At 50.1% G+C, this 17,249-nt stretch overlaps 1 protein-coding gene across 4 annotated transcripts in view; it reads left to right on the top strand.

Moving 5' to 3' along the window:
* EMID1 (EMI domain containing 1) overlaps positions 1 to 17,249 on the top strand; it is a 64,337-nt gene that overhangs the window by 26,188 nt on the left and 20,900 nt on the right. For 3 of the 4 annotated variants that reach the window (XM_029048734.2, XM_029048733.2, XM_029048731.2), the window contains exon 3: positions 5,282 to 5,363. In XM_029048734.2, coding sequence (XP_028904567.1) covers positions 5,282 to 5,363 — 82 coding nt within the window. Of the gene's footprint in view, positions 1 to 5,281; positions 5,364 to 6,889; positions 7,048 to 17,249 lie in introns of those variants that run through there. The other variant, XM_029048732.2, reaches the window with a different exon arrangement.

The following is a 17,249-nucleotide window of genomic DNA, read 5'->3' as shown; positions in this document are numbered from 1 at the left end:
TAGTAGGGCCTATAAAAATAGCCGCTCATCCCTCTTAACCCAAGGTCCAACAGGATGCCTTGTCTTTTGGAAAGAACTTTGCCAATTTCTTTTTACTCCAAGAAAACTCAGGCAAGGAAAGCATTTAAAGAAATGGTATTTGGTATGCGCTTTCTTAAGCGCTTACTTTGTGCCAGGCACTTGAACTAAACGCTGGGGTAGGTACAGGGTTGTCAGGTTGGACACAGTCCCTGTCCCTGATGGGCTCACAGTCTTGATCCCCATTTTACAGATGAGGGAACAGAGGTCCAGAGAATTCATTCATTAAATTGTATTTATTGTACGCTTACTTTGTGCACAGCACTGTACTAAGCTCCTGGGAAAGCATGATACAATTATAAACAATGACATTCCCTGCCCACAACGAGCTCACAGTCGAGAATGGGGGAGAAAGACATCGATACAAATAAATTATGTACATAAAGTGCTGAGGGGCTGGGAGGGGGGGAATGAGCAAAGGGAGCAAGTCAGGGAGATGCAGAAGGGAGTGGGAGATGAGGAAAAGTGGGGCTTAGTCTGGGAAAGCCTCTTGGAGGAGATGGGCCTTCGAATAAAGCTTTGCAGCAGGGGAGAGTGGTTGTCTGTCGGATGAGAAGAGGGAGGGCGTTCCAAGCCAGAGGCAAGACATGGGTTGGGGTCGGCGGCAAGATAGGCGAGATCAAGGCTCAGTGAGAAGGTTGGCACTAGAGTAGTGAAGTGTGTGGGCTGGGTTGTAGGAGGAGAGAAGCGAGGTGAGGTAGGAGGGAGCCCTGTGATGGAGTGCCTTAAAGCCAATGGAGAGGAGTTTTTGTTTGATACGGAGGTGGCTGGGCAATCACTGGAGTTTTTTGAGGAGCTGGGTGACGTGTCCAGAACGTTTTTGTAAAAAAGAAAAAAAATGATCCAGGCAGCAGAGTGAAGTATGGACTGGAGTGGAGAAAGACAGGAGGCTGGGAGGTCAGGTCAGCAAGGAGGCTGATGCGGTAATCCAGGAGGGACAGGATGAGTGATCGTGTTAACGTGGTAGCAGACAAGTGAAGTGACTTGCCCAAAGCCACACTGCAGACAGGTGGCAGAACTGGGATTAGAACTTGGATCTTTCTGACTCCAGATGGGGGCTCTATCCACTAGGCCACGTTCTTGCAGCTTGGAGAGAGGCAGACCCGGAGGGGTGGAAGGAGGGCAGGCCCTGGCCAGGGCTTGGCTGGGACTTGAGCTGGTACTGTCCAGGTTGCCAGCCCCGAGTGCCAACTCCACTTTTAATGGCCAGCTTGGGGAGTCCACCCCAAAGATTGAGCTCCTAGTTTGCTTACTGGGGACAAAAGTGGGAATAGGGAATAGGTGTGTGTGTGTGTCCATGTGTGTGCACGCATGAGAAAATCTAACTAGCCCTCGGGTTGTCAGACCGAGACAGCACTGTGGGAAACTGTGTCTGTGAATCCAAAGCAGATGGATGAAACCTGAGAAGCAGCGTGGCCTAATGGTTAAAGCACGGTGGGCCTGGAAGTCAGAAGGACCTACGTTCTAATTCTGGCCCTTGTCTGTCGGCAAGTCACTTCAATTCTCTGGGCCTCAGTTTCCTGATCTGTAAAATGGGGATTAAAACAGGGACTGTGTCCAACCCAATTATCTCATACAAACAGGGACTGTGTCCAACCCAATTATCTCATATCTACCCAAGCACTTAAAGCAGGGCTTGGCAGTTAGTAAGTGTTTAACAGATACTACTATTATTATTATCTCTCCCAAATGCTTAGTACAGTGCTCTGCACAGAGTAAGCACTCAATAGATATTCATGAAGGTGTGAAGCCTTTTTTTCCTTTCTCCCTGCATTTTCACCACCCCAGTTATTAGCACATTAGCCCAGTGATGATAATGACAGTGTTTTTTAAATGCTTACTATGTAATTCATTGTGCTAAGTACTAGGGTAGATTCAAGACAATCAGATCCCTATCCCACACAGGGCTCATGGCTTACAACATGGGGAGAACAGGAATTTTATTCTCATTTAAGAGATGAGGAAATTGAGTTAAAGAGAGATTCAGTGACTTGCCCCAGGTCTCACAGAGTAGGCAAATGGCAGAGCTGGAATTACATACTCTTCCAACAGCTTGGGGAAGAACAACCGGAACACAAGATGCATTCCCTGCCCACAAGGTACTTACGTTCTAATGGGGGAGAGAGACATAAAAGTATTTACAAACAGGATATTCAGAATAAATAGACTGAACCATCAATCCTACGTAGATAGTTAAGCGGTGAAGGAGAAGAGAAAGAATGCGTAAATGCTAGAAGTGGCTAATGAGTTGATGTAATTTTGGGTGTTGGGAGCTAACTGGGGAAGGCTAATTGGTGGAGGTGGGCTTTTCTGAGGGTTTTGAAGGAGGGCAGTGTAAGGGTTTATGTGTACGCACCTCTCTGCCTTCTCACTGTCAGTCTATCAATCAGTGGTATTTATTGAGCGCTTACTGTGTGGACAGCTCTGAACCACGGGTTAGGGAGAGTAGTCAATCGTACTTACTGAGTAGCTACTATGTGCAGAACACGGTACTAAGTGCCTGGGAGAATACCATATAACACACATAGTCTCTGCCCACGACAAGCTTTCAGTCTAGAGTGGAATGCAGAAGATGCAGGAAGTGGTGTGTGTGGAACCTTCTGGTCTGCTGGTAACTGGGGGCCAGGAGAAGAGGAGGAAAAGTGAGAGGAGGAATAGAAGGAGGTGGGGGTGGCTCGCTTAGGGCACCTCTAATTGCCTAGAAGGCTCATGGGCCACACTGTGCTGCTTTACATTAGGTGGTAAAGCCTATCAGTTGGAATCCCCGGCTCCTGTTGAAAGAGCATGGGCCTGGGAGTCAGAGGATCTCCGTTCTAATCCCATCTCCTCCACATGCTAGCTGTGTGACCTTGGGCAAGTCATATAACTTCTGTGCCTCAGTTTCTCCCATTGTAAAATGGTGATTCAATGCCTCTTCTCCCTCCTCCTTGGGTTGTGAGCCAATCTGATGATCTTTTAGCTACCCCAGCACTCAGTACAATGCTTGGCACATTAGCACTAAACAATACCACAGTACCTTCACCTGAGCCCTTTTGTGTTCTGGTTCTGGTTAGATTTCACAAGGTTCAGGAAAAAAAGCAGACTGTTAGAAAGCCCAGCGGTCTTGCTGAATGGGAGAACTCCACATTAAGCAACTGGAAAAGCTTTGTATTAATATGTTAGAAAACATGAAGAAATACTGTGACTATTATTATTAATCATATTTATTGAGCGCTTACTGTGTGGAAGATGCTTGGGAGAGTACAATGTAACTTCAAACACATTCCCTGCCCACAACGAGATCACTGTGATTAGGGTATTTAGGAAGCACTGTGGTAGACACAAAACAATCAGGTTGGGCTCTGTCTCCATCGGAGCCAGGGCTCACAGTTTAAGTGCGTGTAGCTATCTAATCCCCATTTTTACTGAGGAGGAAACCGAGACCCGGAGAGGTTAAGTAATCTGCCCAAGGTCGCACAGCAGGCCGGGGCAGAGTTGGAATTAGACCCCCAAATCTCCTGATTCCCAGGCCCATGCTCTTTCCATAGACCTAGTTAAAAACATCAGTGAGTTGATTGAGAGGCTGTGATAATAATAACTATGATATTTGTTAAGTGCTTAGTATGTGACCAGCACTGCCCTAAACACTGGGGTCGATACAAGGTTATCAGTGTGGACACAGTCCCTCTCCCACATGGGGCTCATAGTCTAGGTAGGAGGGAGTAGGATTGAATCGCCATTTTACAGATGAGGAAACTGAGGGCCAGAGAAGTTAAGTGATTTGCGCAAGCAGACAAGTGGTGGAGCTGGGATTAGAACCCAGGTCCTGTGACTCCCAGGCCCATGCTCTTTCCACTTGGCAGTGACTGCTTCTCTGTGTTGAGAGGCTTACTACTTCACTGGACATCTGGAAGGATTTCTCTGTTCTCCCCCTTGTTTTTTCTAGCGGTGGTGTCCTTCGCCGGTCCATCACTGTCACCTAGTGTCCGCTGCTCCCCAAATAGCCACCCTCTCTCTGTCCAGTCACTTCCGGGTTGAGAAGGGTCTCCAAGCTCAGGGCTTTGGGATCTAGAGAACATCAGCTGAGCAGCGATGCCATGATTTGGGGGAGTAGGGAGAGAGTGGAGAAGAAACAGGGACCGGAAGGGAGGGACCAGGTCAAAGTTGATTGGGAATAAAAATGCACACTTGTCCATCACTCAGCACTTTATTGAGCACTTGCTTTGGGCAGAGTATTGTACTAAGCAGTTGGGAGAATACAATACGGTTGATAGGCTCTATGCCTGCCCTCCAGCAGCTTATTGTTTAACCATCTTGTCTTGAGTTCTGCCTGGTGGGAAAGCTCCCCCAGCCCCAACTAAGTTGGTAATAGTGTGTGTGTGTGTGTGCACTTTGGGCCGGGCAGTTAGGCCTCCACTCCTGGCTCTCTCGCCCCTGAAATCTTCCCCTTGGCCAGGCACAACCACTTCAGTCTTGCGAGTGATGCCTCTTCCTCCCATCCTGGACCGTGGTCAAAGGTTTCTGTCTAGAGGCCTCCTTCCACTTCTCAGAAGTGTAGGTGGGCAGCCTCCCAGCCGGAACACTCCAGCTGTTGCTGAGCTCTGGGGATCAGCCCGCAAACCGTGATAACAATAATTAATAGACTAATTCCAGTACTTTGGAAAGTACTATGTACCAGGTGTCGTACTAAGCACCGGGGTGGATACCAGCAGATTGGAGTGGACACGGTCTCTGCTCCACATGGGGCTCAGTCTTAATCCCCATTTTACACATGAGGTATCTGAGGCACTGAGAAGTCAAATGACTCGCCCAGGTCACCCAACAGACAAGTGGCAGAGCTGGGATTAGAACCCAGGTCCTTCTGACTCCTAGGCCGTGCTCTATCTACTAGGCAACGCTGCTTCCCTGGATAGAAGAGAAGCAGTGTATCCTAGTGGAAAGAGCATGGGCTTGGGAGTCAGAGATTGTGGGTTCTAACCCCGGCTTCGCCACTTACCAGCTATGTGATTTTGGGCAAGTCACTTAACTTCTGTGCTTCAGTTACCTCATCTGTAAAATGGGGATTAAGACTCTAAACCCCACGTGGGACAAACTGCTTGCCCTGTATCTACCCTAGCATTTAGAACAGTGCTTGGCACATAGTAAGCGCCTAACAAATACCATCATTATTATTATTTTTATTATTTTTACGGAAGCATGGTTGAGATCTTTCCCCCCCTTTCAGATCTTGCCTGGTTCCAGTTCCAGCTTGCTCAGACCAGCTTCCTCTGCCGAAGAGGACATGCCTTGCCAAACGGGGGTCTAAGGTGAGTTTCCCCTCTTTTTCCTGTCCTTCCCTCACTCCCTTCCTGTCCTCACACTGACCTGGCCCCTCGAGAATTAGAGGGTCGTTGATGGTCCTGAAATCCCAGGCCCAAGGTCTCCTGAGGGGCAGGAGGCAGTTGAGCAGTAGTAAGAGTATTTATTAAGCATTTTCTATATGCAGAGCAGACACTGAGCCCCACTTACAGACCGAAAAAGCACCGGCCTGGGAGTCAGTGGACCTGGGTTCTAATCCTGACCCCGCCACTTTCATCAGTTCATTCAATCGTATTTATTGAGCACTTGCTGCATGCCTAGTATTGTACCAAGCTCTTGGGAAAGTACAGTAGAGCAATAAAGAGAGACAGTCCTGCCCACAAGGAGCTGTGTGACTTGGGCAATCAGTCGATAGCATTTATTGAGCACTCACTCTTTGCAGAGCACTTTACTAAGTGCTTGGGAAAGTGTGATACGTTGTTCCCTGCCCACAACGAGCTCACAGTCTAGTGGGGAAGACAGACCTTCATGTAAGTAAGAGAAGCGGCTCAGTGGTAAGAGCACGGGTTTAAGAGTCAAAGGTCGTGGATTCTAATCCTGGCTCCGCCAACTGTCAGCTGTGTTACTTTGGGCAAGTCACTTGACTTCTCGGTGCCTCAGTGACCTCATCTGTAAAATGGGGATTAAGACTGTGATCCCCAAGTGGTACAACGTGATGACCCTGTATCTACCCCAGCGCTTAGAAGAGTGCTTGGCACATAGTAAGCGCTTGACAAATGACAACATTATTATTATTATTATTATTATTATTATTATTATTAAGTAAAGGATGGCAGTGTAAGTGCTCTGAGGTGGAGGGTGGGGTGAATGTCAAGTGAAAAGTGAGATCAAATGAATATCAGTAGAGAAGTTTCGGGGGAGGAGGTGGGATCTGAGGTATGGGGGCCGGCGAATGTCCCTGTGGGGGAGGATAGGAGGAAGGAGCTGCCACTGGACAGTGAACCTCGGACCCAGGCCACGGCCAGGGGAGAAAAGGGCGCTGGGAGACGGATGGATGGACAGGAGGGGACGGATGGATGGACAGGATGGGGAGGAGGTAACAGGAGTAGGGGGGAAGGACAGACAGGATGGGGGGCAGGGAGCAGGGCAGGGGACCGAGAGCGTTAGAAGCGGGGAGGGACAAAGAGCCGGACAGGGCAGCCAGCTTAAGTGAAGCCCCTTAATCCGGGGGAGGAAGGAATCCCGGGCTCGGCGGGGAGGAGGGGAGGGGGACGGACGGGAGGAGGAGGAGGGGAGGGGGCGGGGTTGAAGTCCGCCCTCCGGAGAGAGGCTCGATCTTGCCCCCCAGACAGCTGTGCCTGGGACTCCGGCACCCCCACAGACCCCTGCCCGGGACCCCTGCCCCCCCCCCCCCAGGGACTCCTTACCTGGATCCCAGTCCCCTTCTCCCCTCCTCTCCCCTACTGCCAGGGACCCCAGCCCCCAGTCCTGCCCTGGACCCCAGCCCCCTTCCCCCCACCCCCCACCCCTTGCCTGGCACCACAGCCCCTTCCCCCTCAGCCCTTTCGGGAGCCCAATGAAGGGTCCGGGTCCGGGTCTGGGGCGGTGGTGGGCTCTGGTGGGCCTCTGCACCCTGCTGCCCGGGCCCGGCGCCTCCTGGACCTTCGCGGGACCCCAGTTCTCCAGCCGCAGGTAAAGCCCCCCCGGCCTGGCCCGGACCCCCCCCACCCCGGCTGAGCTCCCCCCAGGAGCCAGGAGTGCTGGACCACCTCGCCCGGGAGCCCCGGGAGACCCTCTTCCCCCTCTCCCCCCTTTCCCTCCCTCACCAAACCACCCAGGCTGAATATCTCCAGTGGGTAGCAGTGCCCTCACCTGCCAACCAACCAGTCAGTCAAACTTCTCTGGGTGCCGGGGGTAAAGACTGGGAGGGGGCTTCACCATCTATCTCAGTCAATTCCCTCAACCAATTGATGGTATTTATTGACACCGCCCCCCCCCCCCCCCGCTTTGGGACAGTTTAGGGGGGATGGGGGTGGAGGGGCTGAGACCCCCGAGGCCTTTGACCTTCCGGGGCCTGACCTCTTCCCCTTCCCTTGGCTTGAAAATTGGATGTAGGGATAGGCTCCAGATTGTAAATTCCTCGTGTGCAGGGAACCTGTCTGCCAACTCTGTTATACTATACTCTCCCCAGCACTTAGTACAGTGCTCTGCATATAGTAAGCGCTTACTCAATTCCAGGGATTGATTGGGGGAGTCGGGGAAGACCCCCTCCTCCCCTTCCCCATCCAATTCCTGTCCCCTCATCTGCTCCTTGGGACTTTAAATGGTAATTTCGTTCCCTGCCCTGCCCCCTCTCCCTTCACTGGCTGAGGTCAGGCAGGACCCTCATTCATTCATTTATTCAGTCGTATTTATTGAGGACTTTCAATGTGCAGAGCACTGTACTAAACGATTGGGAGAGTACAATATAACAAGACACATTCCCTGCCTATAACGAGTTTACAGTCTAGAGGAGGAGACAGACATTAGTATCAATAAATAAATGGCAGATATGGACGTAAGTGCTGCGGAGGGGGAATTGGGGGGGAATGAATAAAAGGAGCAAGTCAGGGCCTTGTGGAAGGGAGTGGGAGAAGAGGAAAGGAGGGCTTAATCAGGGAGGGCCTCTTGGAGGAGGTGTACCTCCAATAAGGCTTTGACATACAGGAGAGTAATTGTCTCCCTTAGGATCCCAGGGCCATCCAAACTGGAGTGAAGGGTGGAGGCGGTCAGTGGGCCCTTCCACCCTCTTTCATTCATTCAGTTGTATTTATTGAGTGCTTACTGAGTGCAGAGCACTGTACTAAGCACTTGGGAGACTACAGTACATTAATATAGCAGACACACTCCCTGCTTGAAAGGCAGAGAAGAGGGTGAGGGAGAGTCTGGAGGACGATGGCCGTGGGAAATGCCCATTCCCCCAGGGGTCCCACCCTCTGAGGCCTCCTGGTTTGACCTCAGACTCTTTGTGCCCAGCCAGGACAGGGCAAGAGAAAGGTAGGGAGGCAGGCAGGTCCGGGCTGGGTCCCTCAGGGTCGTCCTTGAAGGTACTCTAACTCTAACCCTAGAAAAGCAGTGTGGCCTAGTGGATAGAATCCAGGCCTGAAAGTCAGATCTGGCTCTGCCTGCTGTCTGCCCTGTCACCTTGGATAAGTCACTTCACTTCACTTGGCCTCAGTTCCCTCATCTGTAAAATGGGGATTAAGACTGCCCCATATGGGACAGAGACTGTGTCCAACCTGATTAGCTTGCCTCTTCTCCAGCACCTAGTACAGTGCCTGGCTCATAGTAAAGTTTTACCAAATACCGTGGGTGTTTTTTGTTTATTTTTTGAAAAGGCACCCCACACCCCACCCAGTTGGAACCTTGGCCTTGAGCTGGGGCTCCCGGCAACACGCCGGGCGGGCGGAGGGAGAGTGGATTTTCCCAGAAACCCACCCCTTACTAGCTGGGAAGGAGCTCTCCCTTTCACCCAGTTCCCCACCCTCCAGGGCAGAAACTGGTGCGAGGCAGGAAGCCGTGACCTTTCACTTATTCCTGTCCCCTGGATTTCACTTATTCCTGTCCCCTGGACTCATGAGGAACAGTGTTTTTCAGGGCACCCCTTCTCATTCCCTTTCTTCTTCTCCTTCCCCTCTCCTTTCCAATCCCTCCCCCTCTAGCCTGCTGTTCCCTGACAATGAGCCCTCATGCAGGTATAGGACAATAAGTTCGACTTCCTGCCTTTTCATCTCCTGTGCATAGTCTCCCTAAGCCACTCCCCCTGAGGGTTCCCTTCTCTTCCCCTTTTCACAGACTTTTCCTTCAGCCAGTCAATTAATCAATCAAAGGGATTTATTGAGTGCTTACTTTTTTTAAAAAAATGGTCTTTGTTAACCACTTACTCTTGTGTTCATTCATTCTTTCAGTGAGTGCTTACTGTGTGAAGAGAACTGTATTAAGCCCTTGAGAGTACAGTATAACAATAAGCAGACACATTCCCTGCCCACAACGACCTTACAGTCTAGAGATGAGACAGACATAATATACAGATACGTACTTAAATGCTGTGGGGCTGGGAGGGGGGCCGATGAATGAAGGGAGCAAGTCAGGGTGATGCAAAAGGGAATGGGAGAAGAGGAATGGTGGGCTTAGTCAGGGAAGGCCTCTTGGAGGAAGTGGGCCTTCAGTAAGGCTTTGAAGGGGGTGGGGGCGAGTAATTGTCTGATTTAAGGAGGGAGGGTGTTCCAGGCCAGAGGGAGGACGTGGGTCAGGGGTCGACAGAGAGATAGATGAGATGGAGATACAGCAAGAAGATTAGCGTTAGAGGAACGAAGTGTGTGGGCTGAGTTGTAGGAGAGAAGGAGGTGAGGTAGGAGGGGCAGGGTGATTGACTTCTTTAAAGCCAGTGGAGGGGGGAAGCAAGTGTCAAACACTGTTCTAAACACAGTCATTACATTGGATAGACCTTGTCCCACATGGCTCACAAAGTAGGAGGGAGAAGAGGTATTTAATCCCCATTTTACAATTGAGGAAACTGAAGCACAGAAAAGCCAAGTGATTTGCCCAAGGTCAAACAGCAAGCAGTTGGCAGATCCGTGATTAGAACCCAGATCCTCTGACTCCCAAGCCTGTGCTCTTTCCATTAGGCCATGCTGCTGTCTGGGAAATTACAATTGCAATAAAGTTGTTTGTGCTGATCCCCGCCCACGAGGAGTTTACAGTCAGCAGAGGGAAGGGAGCAGATCTTCCTTGGGGAGGGAACCAACGGGGTGGGAGGTGGAGCTGCATTAGTGGAGATGACCTTGATGAAGAGGAAGGGGTCATAATGGACCCGAGAAGAGAAGGGGCCCAAGGACCCTGGGGGTGAGGTGATCTGCAGCTGCAGTGAATGATGAAGTTGGGCCACAGCTTGGTCAGGTCATTCACGTTGTGAAAACCTGGATTCAAGGGCCTGCCTGTGTGCATGTGTGTCTAGATGATCGATTGCCTGGGTGCTCGAGTGAGGAGTTATATGTAGGTTCAAGTCCTTAATAAATATGACAGTTAATAGTATTGAGCATCCACTGATTCAGTGCATTATACACAGAAGTACAAGACATGTAATGTGTGGTTAAGTAAGGGGTGGGGAAAGATTCAGGTTGATCTTGAACCAATTAAAAGCACATCTCCCAAAGGTCTTCCCTGAATAAGCCCTCATTTCCTCTTCTCCCACCCGCTACTATGTCATCCTTGCACTCGGATTTGCATCCTTTATTCACCCCTCTCTCAGCCCCTCCGTGCTTACGTACATATCTGTATTTTTTAATTTATATTAATGACTGACTCCCCCTCTAGACTGGAAGCTCGCTGGGGCAGTGAATGTGTCTACCAACTTTATGTTGTACTCTCCCAAATGCTTAGTACAGAGCTCTGCACACAGTAAGTGCTCAGAAAATATAATTAATTGACCGATTGACTACATGGGCCATTCCTAGGGGAGACAGGGGCTTGAACCAGTGGAAGAGAAAAGGTTTACAAAGGAGAGAGAACCACTTAACAGTTCAGTGGTTGTACCCTGAGGCACTCTACTCTGAGCCCTTTGGCCTCTTCTCTTGCTGGACCATGTGGTAAGTCAGCAGAGGGTAATAGTAGTAATAAAAACGATGGTATTTGTTAAGTCCTTACCATGTGCGAAGCACTGTTCTAAACACTGAGCACTGTAGTAGTAGTAGTAGTAATAGTGGATGCAGTTCCCAACATAAAGAAGAGGCAACAGAAGGTGGTAGAAGTAGCAATGGTAATAATAATAATAATAATGGTACTAAGTGCCAAGAACTGCTCTAAGCAGCACTGGGGTAAATACAAACTAATCAGGTTGGACACGGGCCCTGTCTCCCCCATGTGGCTCAATCTTCATCCCCATTTTGCAGATGAGGGAACTGAGGCCCAGAGAAGTGAAGTGACGGGCCCAGAGTGACTCAGCAGACAGTGGCAGAGTTCGGATTAGAACCCTCATCCTCTGACGTCTTGCCACTAGGCCCTGCTACTTCTCCAGTAGTCCATACTGTTGCTTCTTACTATCATTGCTAATGTTGTAGTGACTCTTATTATAATAGTAGTAGATGCAGTGCCCCACACAAAGACGAGGGATATTCTTTACCCATAATAATAATAGTAATTGTGATATTTGTTAAGCACTCACTATGTAAGCTAATTGTGGGCAAGGAACGTGTCTACCAATTCTGGTGTATTGTCCTCTCCCAAGTGCTTATTACAGTGCTTTGCACACAGTAAGTGCTCAATAAATACCATTAATTTTGTGCCAACCTCTGGCATGGATCCAGAATCATCAGGTTGGATACCTAGGGCTCGCAGTCTAAATGGAAAGGAGCAGAGGTATTGAATCCCCATTATTCAGTTGAGGAAACTGAGGCCCAGAGAAACAAAGTGACTTGCCCAAGGTCACACAGCAAGCAAGTAGAGGAATCAGGATTCAAATTCCGGTCCTCTGACTCTCAGGCCTGTTCCATTTCTTCCAGGCCACTTTGCTTCTCAAAGAGTTTACATTGTAAAAGTGCTCTGCATACAGTAAGCGCTCAGTAAATGCGATTGAATGAATGAAAGAATAAGAGGGTCTGCCGGAGATTCTCTGCTCCAGAGATGGATGTGGCGGGTGCCTCCTCCAGTTCTTTCCCGCCTCTCAGCGGGGCACCTCCCTGGGCTGGAGCAAGAGGATAGCCTCTTCTCACGGCCCCCATGCCCCTCCCCAACCTTGTCAGCCTCCCGGGTGGGCCCAGCTGCCCAGAGCCTAGGGACGGCTCCACGGGTCAGCGGAGGTGTCGGCGAGTCTCTGGGTTGATTTGGGAGCCCTGGCCGGATCCCGTCACCCCTGGGAACAGCTGAGTACACCAGTGTTGGGGTCTTGCTGAAGGACTGAGGCGGCAGTTAGGGAGACTTGAGGTGGATTGGGAAGTCCTCCCGGAGGAGATGTGATTTCAGAAGGACTTGAAAGCTGGGAAGAGGACAATTGTAATAACAATAATAACGGTGGTATTTGTTAACCACTTACTATGAGGCAGGCACTGTACTGAGAGCTGGCAGATGGGTCTGAACACGGGCCCCGACCCACATGGGCTCAAGGTTTTCATCCCCATTTTATAGATGAGGGAACTGAGGCACAGAGAAGTTCAAAGCACTTAGTACAGAGCCCTGCACACAGTAATTGCTCAGTGAATATCTTTGATGCAGGGAGTACCAGACACAGGAGGGAGAGATGAGAACAAGGCACAGGGAATAAGCAGGAGGGCTTCAAAGGAAGAGAAGGTAAGGAAAGGAGGCATTAGTAGCAGATGAGACCTTAAAAATAGCGGCTCTGTCTTTCACTCCACTGTGTGTTATTAAGCAGCATGGACTAGTGGATAGAACACGGGCCTGGGAGTTAAAAGGACCTGGGTTCTAATCCTGCCTCTGCCACTTGTCTGCTCTTTGACCTTGAGCAAGTCACTTCACTTCTCTGAGCCTCAGTTACCTTAGTTTGCTAGGTGCCAGACACTGTTCTAAGCACAGGTTGGACAGTCTGTATCCCACATGGGGCTCACAGTCTTAATCCCCGTTTTACTGACGCGGGAACTGAGGCACAGAGAAATTTAGTGACTTGCCCAATGATAATTAATAATAGTAGTTACGGTGCTTATCAAGCGCTTACTATATGCCAAGCACTGTTCTGCTCTCTGGGGTAGATACAAGTGAGGTTGGACACAGTCCCTGTCCCACATAGGGACACAGTCCCTGTCCCACATAGGGCTCACACTCTTAATCCCCATTTTATAGGTAATTGAGGCACAGAGAACTGAAATGTCTTATACTAGGTCACACAGCAGACATGTGGCAGAATTTCCTGCCAGAATTCCCCTGGAATTCCCTGAGAGCAGAGCAGACAAGCCCCTTGCAGGCCCCTCCCACACCGTGGTGGGGGAAGGCACCTGACCCGCCTACCCACCTCCCACGCCTGGCATGGTGTGGATGGGGTCAGTGTGACCCACAGCCTCTGTTGGCCTGGCTGAGCCTGGGCCCCCGCCTCTCTGCCCCTTCACCCCCACCCGAGGGTTCGGGCCTTGGATTCCAGAGAGAGATAAGAGGCATAAAGGGGGCTTTGTGCTGGTGGGGAGGGGGTGGCCCAAGAGTGCGTCCTGGAGGCCGGAGGGGCTGGGCCTCACAGTCCGGGAATGAGTGAGCTGTTCCATTGATTCATTCAGTCATATTTACTGAGCGCTTACTGTGTACAGAGCACTGTACTAAGCACTTCAGAGAGTACAGTGTAACAATGAACACATTCCCCGCCTACAACAAACTTACGGTCTGGAGGGGGAGACAGACATTAATATCAATAAATAAATGATGTATTATAAATAAATCACAGATATATGACAGACATAATAAAGATATGGACAGAAGTGCATTGGGGCTAGGAAGGGGAGATGAATAAAGGGAGCATGTCAGGGTGACGCAGAAGGGAGTGGAAGAGGGAAGAAGGGCTTGATCAGGGAATGGCCTCTTGGAGAAGATGGATCATCAGTAAGAATTTGCAGGTGGGCTGAGTCATCTTCCATTGGATATGGGGCGGGAGGGTGTTCCAGGCCGGAGGCAGGATGTGGGCGAGTGGTTGGTGGCCAGATGGTGGACGAAGTGATGGTACAGTGGGAAGGTTAGCAGGTTAGTGCCAGGAATGTAAGTCCCCAGAGGCGGATTCTGGCAGTAGGAGCTTCTGGTGCCTAGGGCCCAGCCTCCTTGTAGCCCAAACAGGAATTGCCACAAGGGATCTTCCCCAGCACCCTGGTCCATAACGCCTAGGACACTGAACTGCAGCCCCCTGGGTGGGGGATTACGACTATGAGCCCCATGTAGAACACATACTGTATCCAACCCGATTACCTCGAGTCTATCCCAGCGGTTAATACAATGCCTGTACTCCCCCAAGTGCTTAGTACAGTGCTCTGCACACGGTCAGTGCTCAATAAATATGAATGAATCAATGGCACATAGTAAGCATTTAACAAATAGCACAATTATTAGTATTTTTATTATTCCCTTCGTAGGTAGGGATACGGAGGCAAAGACATCTGGAATCACTCAGTGGTATTTATTGAGCTCTGGCTGTGCAGAGGACTGTACTAAGCGCTTGGGAAAGTGCAGTGCAACAGAGTTGGTAGACGCAGTCCCTGCCCACAAGGAGCTTGTGGTGTATTGGGGGAGACAGACCTTGAAATAGATTAGAGATGGGGGAGTTAGCAGGGTATACAAATTTTTACATAAGTCCTGTGGCCCTGAGGTGAGTGATAGAGTCAGTCGTATTTATTGAACGCACACTGTGTGCAGAGCAACATGCTAAGCGCTTGGGAGAGTACATTATAGCAGTAAACAGACACATTCCCTGCCCACAATGAGCTTCCAGGCTAGAGGGGGAAGGGATCCATAGACCAGTGCACAATCAAAGCTGAGGGGAGGATGGTTAGGAGAAATAAAGGGCTTATTCTGGGAAGGTGTCTTGGAGCAGATGTGATTTTAAGAGGGCTTTGAAGGTGGGGAGGGTGGTGGATTGTGGGATGAGAAGGGAGAGAGAGTCCGGGCCTGAGGGAGAACCTGGGCAAGGGGTTGGAAGCGAGGTAGATGAGAAGAGAATAGATTGGCATTAGACGACCTCAGATTGTAGAAGGAGATCTGCGAGGTAAAATAGGAGGGGGAGAGCTGATCGGGTGTCTTAAAGTCGGCGGTGAGGAGTTTCTGTTGGATGCGGAGGTGGACGGGCAGCCCTGTAGATTTTTGAGAGTGGGGAGATGTGGACTGAATAGTAATAATGATAATAATTGAGGTATTTGTTAAGCGCTTACTTTGTGCCAAGCACTGTACTTAGCACTGGGGTGGATACAAGTAAATCGGGTTGGACTCAGTCCCTGTTCCACATGGGGCTCACAGTCTCAGTCCCCATTTTACAGATGAGGGAAGTGAGGCCCAGAGAAGTGAAGTGATTTGCCCAAGGTCACACAGCGGACAAATGGCAAATCCGGGACTAGAACGCATGACCTTTTGACTCCCAAGCCTGACCTCTATTTACTATGTCATGAATAATAATTAATTATGGTATTTGTTAAGTGCTTACTATGTGCCAGGCACTGTACTAAGCGCTGGATGGAGCTCCTCCCACCAACAGGCCCCATTGCTCTCCCAGTACCTTCCGAGAAGGTCACCAGGAGCTAAACTGGGACTGATCCAAAATGACATCCCCAGAGAGGGGACAGGGTTACCCAGGTACCCCCTCATCCTATACTGATGAAGATGTCTCTTTCCCTGAAGATGCAAAAAGCAGAAGACCGGTAGTGATAATGATGGTGTTCCTTAAGTGCTTCCTATGTGTCAAGCCCTGGGGTAGATCCAAGCTAATCAGATTGGACACAGTCCCTGTCCCACTCCCGGCTCACAGTCCAAATTCCCATTTTACAGATGAGGTAGAACCAGAAACGACTCGGGGGCACTTGATAATAATAGCTGAGGCACAGAGTAATGAAATGACTTGCTCAAGGTTACACAGCAGGCAAGTAGCGCGGCCGGGATTAGAACCGGATCCTCCTGATTCCCAGGCTGTGCTCTATCCATTAGGTCGTGCTGCTTCCTGAAAGCAGTAGGCGTAATAACAGTAATAGCAGTAATATCGGTATCTCCTCCAAGAGGCCTTCTGTGACTTAGTCCTCATTTCCTCTTCTCCCACTTCTTCCTGCGTCGCCCTTGCACGTGAATTTGCTCCTTTTATCCGCCCCTCCCTCAGCCCCATAGTACTTCCAGACATATCCGAAATTCCTTTATGTTTGTGAATGTCTTCCCCTCTAGACTATAAGCTAGTGGCGGGAAGGGAACGTGTCTACCAACTCTGCTATATTGTAGTGTCCCAGTCCTTAGTACAGCGCTCTGCACACAGCAAGCGCTCAAAGATAAGATTGATTGATAGTAGTTGTAGTGAGCACCTACTTGGCACGGTGCTCCTTTCTTGGGAAATACAGAATAAAGAAATAGACACATTCTCTTCCTGCAGAGAGCTTGCACTCTCTCAGGGGAGACAAATGTAAAAAATATTTATGAGTGGTCAAAATAAATAATGGAGCAGCATGGTCGAGTAAGACAGAGCACGGGCCCGGGAGTCAGAGGACCTGGGTTCTAAATCTGGCTCCTCCATTTGTCTGCTGTGTGACCTTAGGCAAGTCACTTCACTTCTCTGGGCCTCAGTTAGCTCATCTGTCAAATGGGGATTGAGACTGTGTGCCCTGTGGGACAGGGACTGTGTCCAACTCGATTTGCTTGCATCCACCCCAGCGTTTAGTCCAGTGCCTGGCACATAGAGCTTAATAAATACTACCACTGTCATTATTCCGGCGGGTGCACGAGTGCCAAGGAGAGGGTAAATAAGCTCCTAAATGCTAGAGGAAAGGAGTCTACGAGCACTTGGTAGAAATCAGGGCAGGACAACAAGCCGTGCTGCCCTATGCCGCAGGCCCGTCAGACACGTCGTTTCTGCTGCTGTTGGCCTGGGGGGTTCCCGTCTGGGATGGAATGGCACTGTCAATCAGTTGGTCAGTGGTATTTATTGAGTTCATACTGTGTACTGAACACTGTACAAAGCACTTGGGAGAAAACGGTATAAGAGGCTCAATTCCCTGCCCACAACGAGTTTGCAGTCTAGCGGGTGGGGTCTCTGCCATGCTCCGGGGAATGCCGCCCTTCTAGAGGGGCGGGAGGCGTTCCTCTCCACTCCTCACTCCTCCCATCCCTGGATCTTTTTCCTAATGGTTTTTGGCACTGGGCCCAGTTGGCTGGATCCTGCCATTAGCTCAGGATGGCATTCCAGG

The sequence above is a fragment of the Ornithorhynchus anatinus genome, chromosome 21 (assembly GCF_004115215.2).
Source record: "Ornithorhynchus anatinus isolate Pmale09 chromosome 21, mOrnAna1.pri.v4, whole genome shotgun sequence".
NCBI lineage: Eukaryota > Metazoa > Chordata > Mammalia > Monotremata > Ornithorhynchidae > Ornithorhynchus > Ornithorhynchus anatinus.
The sequence above is the reverse complement of the archived record's forward strand: the minus strand, read 5'-3'. Positions and strand labels throughout refer to the sequence as shown.